Below are 12342 nucleotides of genomic sequence, written 5' to 3' on the forward strand. Positions count from 1 at the left end.
AATAAATTAATACCTCTCAGACCCCTGGTGTCCCCAGAACCCATTTTGAAATATCACCTTAAGGGATCTTGGGATGTTTTGACAAAACAATTCTGCATGTGTGATTCTGCATGTGTGATGTGTTAGATGGATCTATCTCTCTGAGAGTGTATTTAAAAATGACAATAAAACGATAAACACGAAGAAAATAAAAACATACACAACAAATAATTTGTTTTTTTAGATTTTTTTTATTGCTGAAGTTATGGAAGTCTGCCACAGAATCATTTTATAAATTCATCAGTGATGTTTGGTGAGATGCAGTAGGAAGCGTTTCAGTAACTTTCCTTGGCACACACAGAGGCATAGCGGTTCTCACAATTAATATCATTCCAGTTTTTAGAGGCTACAGATAACAGAAAAAATAGACTTGTAAATGTCATGGTATTTGAGTTAAAAAAATAAGCAACACACCACAAGTTATTGAGATACATACAGAAGAAGAATTTTTGCTTACCACCAGCATTTATATGCACACAGCGCTCTCTGTTTTCATAATTATCTGGTTGTCCTTGTCTCCACTTGGTGAAAGTCAATTTGGTGCCATCAGACCAAAAGAATTGAAAAGCCTGAAAGATGAACAGAGGAAATCACAAGGTGTTATAGTGGATAACATTTTTGAGGTTTAAGTCAATAAATCATGCACCATACAGTCAGATGATCCCCTGCTTACCTTCTGACAGTCACTGAGGCCGATGTATGTTAGAGCCTCCGTGGGGTCAAATACCTCGGGTCACGGTGATCTCGGGCGTCATTGGGCATCAAGGCAGGATACACCCTTGACAGAGTGCCAACCCATCGCAGGGCACACACACTACGGGCAATTTTTCCAGAGATGCCAATCAACCTAGCATGCATGACCGGGGGAGGAAACCGGAGTACCCGGAGGAAACCCCAGAGGCACAGGGAGAACATGCAAACTCCACGGACACACAAGGCGGAGGCGGGAATCGAACCCCGACCATGGAGGTGTGAGGCGAACGTTTCTGTCCTGTCCTGTTACTGTGTTACTTTTCACAGCCTTTTGCTAATATAAGATTAAAACCCATTTCACCAGTGATATGCTAATAAATAATCCTTTCACGCTTTTTTTAACTTTTGTGTAAATAGAGCAAATGTAAATACATTTGGAAAGAATTAAAATAAACCTCTGCAGAAGCCCAATCCAGTCTGGCGGCATTGTACAAGTAGCAGCGACCAGAATAGAAGGTCCATCCAGTTGGGCAGTTCTTTACTGGCAGATCTAGTATATAGTATATATATATATGAACACACACACAGAAACACATTCATGTTTATATACGTATATGTACATACACACACTTGTCTTGATATGCTGAAGCATTGCAGTTTTTCTTCACTGGAACTAAGCATTAACTAAGCAGTAAAACTTCAACGAGATCTTCAAAAAGCATATTCTAGCCATAAAGTATACTTTGCTGGCCATAAAACAGTACTGTGTAAAGTTTTTATGCATAAAATCTTTCTGTTAACTCCTTCTGTTTTAATGTATATATATCCCCAGACAGACTTAATGATGTTGTGATCAGGTCTATGTGGGGGCCAAACCATCACTTACAAGACCCCTTGTTCTTCTCTAAATGGAAGATAGTTCTTAATGACATGATTATTGCTTTAATCTTTTAGCTTTTGGTCTCAGTATATTCATTTTTGGCAGCTATAAATTACCGTGCAGCCCTTATTCATTCAGTTATAGACTTAATACATTAATTTGCAACATTAAGACTCTGTGGTGATACAAAAAATAACCACTATGTTACCCCAATGGTTTTGTATATTTATAACTTCTGTAATAGGAAACATCAGTTTAAATAAATTAATTAAATAAAAAGAAAGTAAAGCTGGTACAAATGAGGTATTCTTAATACCATACTGATCTGTGCAGGTATTTTAATTACCTTTCACAGTGTGATGAGCAGCTGGTAGAAAACAGAAGAAAGAAAAGAGTAATGTTTTATCACATTCACTAACAATTTTAGTTTTAGTTATATCTTAATATCCTTAATAGAGTTAAGATTCTTACCCAAAGTTGCTCCTGCTATGGCAAGAATAAGAAGCATCAGCACTTTGGTCTGAGAAGCCATAGTTCTTTGTTTTCACGCACTGGAAGAAAAAAAAGCATGATTTGTGTTAATGTAGTAAGAATTGTGTATGTTATACCTCACCGCAACTCCACTTACATCTAATCAGGAGGTTTTACTCGCTTGATGTAACAAATTAAGGTAAGTGATGATGCTTATATAGTGATACTGTCAGGAACTTCCTCTTTCCAGAGAAAAGATTTTTTATCTAAAACATATAAATGATATTTGCACAATGTTGTAAACGTTCTGTGAAGATGCAAAGATAAGGATATAGAATATTTGAACTGAGGTATCATGTTATAATGTTATAATGTTATAATGGTATAATGTATCATGTTATAAAGTGACGTAGCTAAGTATGGGGAACCAGACTCAGAATTCGTTCTCTGCATTTGACCCATCCAAAGTGCACACACACAGCAGTGAACACACACACACCGTGAACACACACACCCGGAGCAGTGGGCAGCCATTTATGCTGCGGCGCCCGGGGAGCAGTTCGGGGGTTCGGTGCCTTGCTCAAGGTCACCTCAGTTGTGACCGGCCCGAGACTCAAACCCACAACCTTAGGATTACGAGTCAGACTCTCTAACCATTAGGCCACGACTTGCCCCACATTAGGCCACGACTTGCCCCACAATGTTTGGACATGTAATTAATTTAACACATTTAATGTTATTGTGGCTGTACATTCAGACATGGATTAAGGATGAAAGTATATTTAGACAAAACTACAACTGTGCTGTTGCCCCCAAATATATTTGGACACTTAGGCCATAGTTACAAATGCAAGTGGGATTTTGTTAGAAAACTTGTGAGATTACTGTGAGATTTTTGTTAGGAAATATGACTTTCTACTTATCATAGATGTTGATGAGATGTAATATTTTTAAATATACAGTGGTGTGTAAAAGTGTTGGCCCCCTTCGTGATTTTTTTTTGCACATTTGTGACACTTTAATGTTTCAGATTATCAAATAAATTTAAATATTAGTCAAAGATAACACAAGTAAACACAACATGCAGTTTTTAAATGAAGGTTTTTATTATTAAGGGATAACAAAATCCAAACTGAATGAAGAATCGAATGAAGATATCAAATAAGATCAAGATAAAATATTAAAATCTTGAAAATATTGACAATAAATTTTTTTCTCAAAATAGAAAAATTGTAAGCCTAGCATGAGTATAATATGACAAGTAAACCTACAGTATATAGTATATATCATATACATCTATACAGTAGATAGGCTAAGGTTCAAGTTTGAGTACAGTGGAGTAAGAGTGCAGTGCAACTCTGTCTGGCTGAATGGTTGTCGTGAAACATCGGAAAATTCAAGTACTGTATTTATTCTACACTTGGTGACCATGAATGTCTTATTGCTTTACAAAGACTATGCAAAGAAGTTGTTTATGGGATAAAGCAAACCAAAGACGGGGAAATATTGCTTTATAGTAAACTGTGGGATTGTTGATGTGGTGATTGTTGGTGTAGGTAGGATTTGTATTTGCTGGTTAACTCTTTAATACACATGAATCATTAATAAAATTGGTTTGCTGAGGCCTTTCATTTATTGTAATACTTAAACTAATATCAACGGAATAGGTGTTCATAATTTGGTTCCAAAACAGGGACTTGAAGAAAAATCTAAAACCAAATAGTAGAATTTGAATTAATTTGTAATGGTTTAGAGGTCTAAGTGAATTTTATCCTTGGGCAAGAGTTTTATTATTCTGCACTACTACTACTAAACATTTGTGGTAAGAGTTTATAAAATTTATAAATAATGGCTAGAACAGGTGAGGAGACAGAGGGTGAGAATCCTATAGAGCCAGAGTATTCCACTTGTTTAGACCTGTTTAGATATCCCACGAAACTCAGATTTGTGGCCCTCTGCATAGACACACTGAGTTCGATCTACAAAATAGTGTTTAAACCATTTAACAGCATTAGGACTGAAACCACATCCCTAAGTTTGTTCAGCAACAATTTATGATCTACGGAATCAAACGCCTTGGATAGATCTACAAATAAAGCAGCACAAAGTTGTTTTCTATCCAAGGCACAAATAAGATAATTTATTAAGACCATCAGAATCAGAATCAGGTTTATTGGCCAAGTGTGTTGACACACAAGGAATATGGTTCCAGCTGTTTGTGACTCTCAAAAGTACCGACATAAATAACACTATACTATACAAACTATACAAGACAATGCAGACGATGAGATACAATATAGACAGAATGAGCATTAAATATGAATATAGAATATGACTGATCAGTTATGTGCAATATTATGCTTTTTGTACAATATATAGCAGCAGTAGTGTGTGAAATATATGCAGATGATTTGATGACTGACACTCCTGACAATGCAGTATTTCTAGATATTAAGCAGTGAATATAATTATGGTGAGTTGTTGATCAGGGTGATTGCCTGGGGAAATCACCCTGATCAACAACTCACCATAATTATTTTCACTGCTTGTTTTGACAAAACAATTCTGCATGTGTGATTCTGTATTTGTTAGATGGATCTATCTTTCTGAGAGTGCATTTAAAAATGACAATAAAATTATAACCATGAAGAAAATAAAATCATACAACAAATAATATTTTTTTTAGATTTTTTTTATTGCTGAAGTTATGGAAGTCGCCACAGAATCATTTTATGAAATCAACAGAAGAAGAAAAAAGCACGATTTGTGTTAATGTAGTAAGAATTGTGTATGTTATACCTCACCGCAACTCCACTTACATCTAATTAGGAGGTTTTACTCGCTTGATGTAACAAATTAAGGTAAGTGATGATGCTTATATAGTGATACTGTCAGGAACATCCTCTTTCCAAAGAAAAGATTTTTTTATCTAAAACATATAAATGACATTTGCACAATGTTGTAAACGTTCTGTGAAGATGCAAAGATAAGGACATGGAATATTTGAGCTGAGGTATCATGTTATAATGTTTGGACACGTAATTTAACACATTTAATGCATTCAGTCATGGATTAAAGATGAAAGTATATATTTGGATTAAGGATGAAAGTATATTTAGACAAAACTACTATGCAGTTGCCCCAAATATATTTGGACACTCAGGCCACAGTTACAAATGCAAGTGGGATTTTTTTTTAGGAAATATCTGAGATTAAAGTGAGATTTGTGTTAGGAAATATGACTTTCTACTTATCATAGATGTTGATGAGTGAAACATTGGAAAATTCAAGTACTGTTTTTATTCTACACTTGGTGACCATGGATGTCTTATTGCTTTACAAAGACTATGCAAAGAAGAATTTTATTGGATAAAGCAAACCAAAGACAGTGCATTGCAGGGAAATATTGCTTTATTGTAAATTGTGGGATTGTTGATGTGGTGATTGTTGGTGTAGGTAGAATTTGTATTTGCTGGTTAACTCTTTAATACACATGAATCATTAGTAAAATTGGTCTGCTGAGGCCTTTCATTTATTGTAATACATAAACTAATATCAACGGAATAGGTATTCATAATTTGGTGCCCAAACAGGGACTTGAAGAAAAATCGAAAACCAAATAGTAGAATTTGAATTAATTTGTAATGGTTTTAATTGGATCGATTATACTTATGAGGCTTCATATAGACTGTTTAGAAGTCTAAGTGAATTTTATCCTTGGGCAAGAGTATTAATATTCTGCACTACTACTACTAAACATTTGGGGTAAGAGTTTATGAAATTTATAATAATGGCTAGCCCAGGTAAGATGTAGCCTGTCGGTATGCTTGTATAGAATGTGCTGGAATAATGACTTCTGTACTGTTACTAATGTGGTCATGTGTTGTTTCTCTCTTGCAGCCTCTCATCATGAATAGGTATGCCACCAAAAACACGGTTGCTGAATAGAAGTGGTGAAGCAAGGGTCTCATTCTACCTAAACAAACTACATTCTCATTTTGCTGACCTCATTGTGCATCTTCTTGCAACTGCTCACGTTCGGTTTTTCTTTATTTCATGGGTGAGCATTGCAGCATTATTGCTTTTTCAGTCATAAAGGTGTGTATATAGCAACATACAAGCTTTCCATATATGTTCTGGCTGTTAATGTTTTCAGAAGGAAGATCTGATTTATGGACTTGCTTGCTTTCTTTTTTCTCATCCTCTGTCAGCACTTAAAGATCTCAACAATGTTGCAAATCACAGGACGCTGGACAAATTGAACAACATAACGACGGTCCTTGTAATCCTTGTCACCGTAATAAACCTGACAATCAAACCTGACAAACCTAGTCACTTATACACCTGACTTTGAACACATCCCTGTCAACATCTGTCACATGTACAACACTATGTACATGTGATGCAACAAGTTTTCTCTCTCTCTCTCTCTCTCTCTCTCTCTCTCTCTCTCTCTCTCTCTCTCTCTCTCTCTCTCTCTCTCTCTCACACACACACACACACACACACACACACACACACACACACACACACACACACACACACACAGATTCCTGAGAATAAATGTTTACCTTGTGTATCAGTCTTCTTCCGCTCACTGTTCTTCTCCACCAGCTGAGTGATGATCTTTTTAACTCATTGACCTCAGACTGGAGGATGCTGTGAGCCTCTTGCTCCTAAAACACATACACATAGAGCACAAGAAGTTTAATGTGAAGATTAATGTCAATTAAAGGGTTTATGTGGCATAACTTGGGTTTTCTTCCACATATTTGCCTGAAAATTACCATGATTGTTCCAAATTATGCACTTTGCACGTAAAATTAATATTGTTTTTTTTCATTGAAATATGTGTTCGTAAAATAATTTATTACCTCCTGTGTTCATATTTAGTGGGGCAATGGGTTTCACTTTTGCCATTTTCAGTGCAATGAACATACATACAGACACAAAAACGCGCACATAAAATGTCCACTAACACACGCACCCAAAACACACACTCACACACCACACATTGTGTTTTCATATTCAAATCATATTTGCTTCCTCTCTCTTATTTATGAATTTAGTTGCATCAGTCAGTTTTGACCTGGGGATGTGCTGACTAATGTTTCACTTACACCAGGTGACATCTGGTGGGCAAAATAGACATTACAAGTGTATAATATAGGCAGTCACACAGAATGGTGATAATTGTAGAATTTTTGAATTATAAGCATTCAAGTCAATTTGACCTGGAAATAACAGGTTTTATTATTTGCTGACATTAAAAATGGTCAAAATGGTAGAGGCTTGTTCCTTGGAGGCCAATGTTCAGTCACAGTCACACCTTTATTCACCCCACAATGGGAACATTTCTTTGTTACAGCAGCAAAGAGAAAGAAATGCAAATATATAAAAGAATATATAAAAGAATAGAGACATACTATAATATAATATACAGTATATACACAACAAAATGTATAAAGAGACCACGAGTAGTAGTTACATGAACAGACATATTGCACACAGGTAATATTGCATGTTTTTCAAAAATTCTGTTATTGCACATGTTGTTTAGAATACTTTAGTATTATTATTATTATTATTATTATTATTATTATTATTATTATTATTATTATTACAGTTAAACAACAACAACAGTGTGTAATTATAGTGACTGGTTCACTGGGAGCAGCTTTGATTGTAAAGTCTTATAGCAGCAGGGAGAAAAGACCGTCTGTATCGCTCCTTCAGACACGAGGCATGTTACAGTCTGTCACTGATGGACCTGCTCAGATATGACACCATTTCATACAGGGGGTGAGAGTCCAGTCTCTTCCTTTCTGCTGTAGAGATGCTGCTGCACCAGCAAACCACACCATAGAATATGGCAGTGATGTAGTCTAGTTTTTTGTAGTGACTATACTGTGATTTTTTCCCCCCTCCCAGTGTCATACACACCCATCCTAGAGCGACACCCCATAGGCACCACCACACTCACTAATGCATAAAATATGCATCTACATGTAATTTAGAGCATTATTAAAGACTGCTTATGTGTTATCAACATTCCAAATTATTATAAGCAACAAAAGACAGTCAGCTGATAAAACCTGTGCTCCAGGTCCCATATTCATATAACATTTAAGGCTAAATGTAGCTCTTAAAGGTATAGTTCACCCAAAAATGAAAATTGTGTTATTTCCTCACCCTCAGTTTGTTCCAAAACTGTATGAGTTTCTTTTTTCTGTTTAACACAAAATATGATATTTTGAAAAATGACAGAATTTTCATTTTTGGGTGAACTATACCTTTAAGAGCTACATTTAGCCTTAAATGTTATATGAATATGGGACCTGGAGCACAGGTTTTACCAGCTGTCAATTTTCAATGTACATTTAAGAGTGAACAATAAACATTTGTTCAGTTCTATCACCAACACTCTTTCATTGCAGAATATTATGAACTGAATGAAAGCTTTCCAAATACATTTGTACTCAAGCTGTGGGTGAAATGTCACCCGAAGCTGCTGTAGCTTTAGGCGCAGGCTTCCGAAAACACTCAAAGAGTGTAGTTTGAGTCTGCTTTTGTTTCATATCTTCTTTTACATTACTTAGTTAATTTCTAATTTGCGCTGAAAAACACTGCCAAGCAACTGATTTTCCTCCTTGGTAGGTGATGTCAGATCAGGTCACAGGCCACGGAAGCCCCAATGGTCCAAAAACTTTAGTGATTCACAATCGCAACCACAGTCTGTGTTCGCAACACAGACGGGGTGAATTTATGAATGAAAGTTCTGTCACAAAACGATATTGTTACGTATCCTCACGCTTTTTAAGTGGGTATACGGAAATCCTTGGCCTTTCCTAGTGGGTATACGGCATATACCTGAGTATCACATAGACTACACCACTGGAATATGGCTGAGGCCACCACAGAGTCAAAAAGGTCTTCAGTAGCTCTCCCTGCACTCCAAAAGACCTTAGTCTCCTCAGCAAGAAGAGTCTACTCTGCCCTTTCCTATAGATTGCCTCAGTATTGTCTGTCCAGTCCAGTTTGCTGTTCAGAAGAACACCCAGGTATTTGTAAAAGTCCACTCTCACAATGTCATTTCCCTAAATGTTCACTGGTGGTAATGAAGTTTGTTTGTGCCTACAGAAATCCACCACCAGTTCTTTGGTTCTTTGGATACCAGTTGGATTGCATGATGCACTGTTGGCAAAATGAATTGGTGGTAAGGTCCAAGGATGATCCTCAAATCAAATCAAATCAAATTTTATTTGTCACAAAGTATGACATGCAGTGAAATGCTTTTTACAACTGTCCGGTATTCAAGCAAAAAATGAAAAAGGAATGCAGTTTGGGATAAAAATAAAAAAACAAAAGGAGGTAAAAAAAAAACTATAAATTATACAAAAACTATATAAAATATGAAAATATATGTGAATATAATATAGACAAATGCATTTTTATGATTGTCCTTAAAGTGTCCATGTGCAGTATGGTGTGTATAGAATGTATAAAGTGGCACTGTGCTGTGCAAGTCCAGTGTTAAAGTGACAGTTCAGAGTTAAAGTATCAGTGCAAAAAAGTGTGCAGAAAAACAGTGAAGATAGAGGGACCCCTGTTTCCCTTAGAAAGATCTCCGTTTCCCTCAGGCCTGAAAAAGTTAATATTTTGCAATTGTGTTTGCAGGACTATAGTAAATTTCTACCTTGCACTGTATCTAAACATTTAAATAGTTCGGTCTCTCACCTGGATGTGTTTGGATCTGTATCACTCTTACGGTGTTCCAAGTGCAAAGAAATTATCAACTTTTGTAGCTCCTTGTCAAGCACAATTATTATGTCTTCCAATTTCTGCTTCCTTTCTGCAGACTTCATTTCTTGGTCATTTTCCTTCTTGTTTGAATCCACATAGAAGACACTTATCTGCAGAGAGGGGGTTTGTGGAGATTCTCTTGGACCTTCTGAGCTGATGAGGAAATAAATAGATGTTGTTTGGTTTCATTGAAACTAAGAGTCGAATTATTTTTTATTATTATTATTTTTTTGAGCTCTGAGCCTATCATATGGTTGTTGTTTAAACTTACCATTCTGTATATGCTACAGGATGGACATTGTTCTTCTTCTACACATAAAGAAACACACAGTTATGAGAAGGATGCTTATAAAAACATAACAAATTGTGATGGAAATACTTTCCTTTATCATGCTACATTTGAGGGTAGCTTTTTTCTCACTCTTTCACTTTCTAATTCGCTTGTTAATCATAATAAATCCTTATTTTGTTCACCCATAAGACAAGAGTGATAAATCCTTCAGCAGGAACTTGCAAGGTTCTGGATGTTGCATTATGGAAAAACTCTGTGCTTTGCAAATCTGATATTTCATGTGATATAAATGGTAAATATGTCTGCAAATATTTTGGATAAAAGACGTTCTTACCCTACAGAAAGGCCATCTGGAGATTGTGCTTGCATCACCCTGCTTCTTCTTTAGGGATTCCTCACCAGACTGGGACATCTCTGTAGATATTGGTGAGGTGCTTAGGAATAAACAGATGTTGTTTGTTCAATTCAGTTCAAGTTTATTTGTATAGAACTTTTTACAACTGACATTGTCTCAAAGCAGCTTTACAGAACATAAACATAGAACAAAAGGTTAATATAAAGAATAATATAAAGATTAATAGAATACAAAATTCAAGATTGATATTAGATATATTTAGTTCACAATGTGTATGTATTTATCCCTTATGAGCAAGTCTGAGGTGACTCAGGCAGCAGTGGCAAGGAAAACCTCCCTTAGATGGTAAAGGAAGAAACCTTGAGAGGAACCAGACTCAAAGGGGAACCTATCCTCATATGGGAGGGTGTGATTATGAATATACAGTCTGACAAATGTTGTATATGTAAATGTTTGTCACATAAGGCTCTGAGCCTACACAATCTCTGGCCTAATTATCTGTGTTACAGATGTGCATTACAGATGTGTATCTGTAATGTATCTTACCTTTCTGATGATATCACATACACAGAAGAAGACACCTGGGCCCACTACAGGTAATAAATGAAATACACAGACACAAGACAGATACTTACGTAAAAAAACGCAAATAAACAAAAACAAACAAACAAACAAATAAATAAACAAATATTTTACATTTGTACATATTTGTATTATTGCTTCTTTTAAAATGATGTATTTTTGATATTCTCTTTTTTTCTTTTATTTCAAATAGTATGTCCAAAGTGAAACTACATATAAGTTAATTTACAAGTAGACACTCATTGAAGACAAGCTTAAATTACCTCGACAAACTCGATATATATATATATATATATATATATATATATATATATATATATATATATATATATATATATATATATATATATATATATATATATATGAGATGCATTATATGATATAATGATATTATACTGATTGCATCTCAGTATTTATATATTTCAGTTAATTCTCTCATTATAAATATCAGGGCTCTCAAGTTTTAAAGACAGGCAAGTATGACATTTTTAAATAAATAAATAAATAAATAAATAAATAAATAAATAAATAAATAAATAAAGAGAAAGAAAGAAAGAAAGAAAGAAAGAAAGAAAGAAAGAAAGAAAGAAAGAAAGTAAAATCAAAATAAAAAAATCTAAATACAAAACAATAAAAGGGGAGTAAGGATCACTGAACGCAATTTAACCAAACACAAAGTATTTGTTTAGTTTCCATTTATTAATTTGTGTGTGTGTGTTTGTGTGTGTGTCTGAGAGAGAGAGAGAGAGAGAGAGAGAGAGAGAGAGAGAGAGAGAGAGAGAGAGAGAGAGAGAGAGAGAGAGAGAGAGAGAGAGAGAGAGAGAGAGAGAGAGAGAATGACTGGTGTTGTTTATTGTAAGTGTTTGTTGACTTTTTGGACTCCTTTATCATTTATAATGTTGCTCCCATATAAAACAGTTCAGCACAAGCCCAGCCATTTTTTGGGTCATGATTGAGGACAATGTCCCGCCCAGAGACAAGCTGTTTAGTGTTGAGGTTTTGTTCTAACCGACCACCGAAAATACCTATCTTACCTTCCACCACAAACACGGGCAGCAGAGCATTGTGAATGATCACTAACTAGCACGTTGATCTTGTAGTGTGTTTCCTTCTGTTTCTAAGCCAGATGTTCTAAGTGTGTTCTCTTTGTGGAACCGCAAGAACTTATGACGTCACCCACGCCAGCTCGCGTCATAAGGTTATTAGTTTTGGGCTTCACAATGAAAT

The 12342-nt window shown here is 35.4% G+C and overlaps 1 protein-coding gene across 1 annotated transcript; it reads right to left on the reverse strand.

The window, feature by feature from the left end:
- Positions 1-210: 210 nt before the first annotated feature.
- LOC125141125 (type-2 ice-structuring protein-like) lies at positions 211-2144 on the reverse strand. The gene is made up of 5 exons (XM_047813042.1): positions 2084-2144; positions 1966-1979; positions 713-766; positions 497-608; positions 211-385 (listed from the first exon to the last, which is right to left on the reverse strand). The coding sequence occupies exons 1-5, from the start codon at positions 2142-2144 to the stop codon at positions 315-317; spliced, it is 312 nt and encodes a 103-aa protein (XP_047668998.1). The 3' UTR covers positions 211-314.
- Positions 2145-12342: the final 10198 nt, after the last annotated feature.

Source organism: Tachysurus fulvidraco, chromosome 1, assembly GCF_022655615.1.
Source record: "Tachysurus fulvidraco isolate hzauxx_2018 chromosome 1, HZAU_PFXX_2.0, whole genome shotgun sequence".
Classification (NCBI taxonomy): Eukaryota; Metazoa; Chordata; class Actinopteri; order Siluriformes; family Bagridae; genus Tachysurus; species Tachysurus fulvidraco.

What these genes read in the sequence shown, in the direction of transcription:
- LOC125141125 (XM_047813042.1), bottom strand. Translation starts at nt 2,144, where the DNA reads ATGGCTTCTCAGACCAAAGTGCTGATGCTTCTTATTCTTGCCATAGCA. An exon ending in GCCTCAGTGACTGTCAGAAG is followed by an intron (nt 609 to 712) that starts GTAAGCAGGGGA and finishes TTCATCTTTCAG; the next exon opens with GCTTTTCAATTCTTTTGGTC. An exon ending in TGTGCATATAAATGCTGGTG is followed by an intron (nt 386 to 496) that starts GTAAGCAAAAAT and finishes TGTTATCTGTAG; the next exon opens with CCTCTAAAAACTGGAATGAT.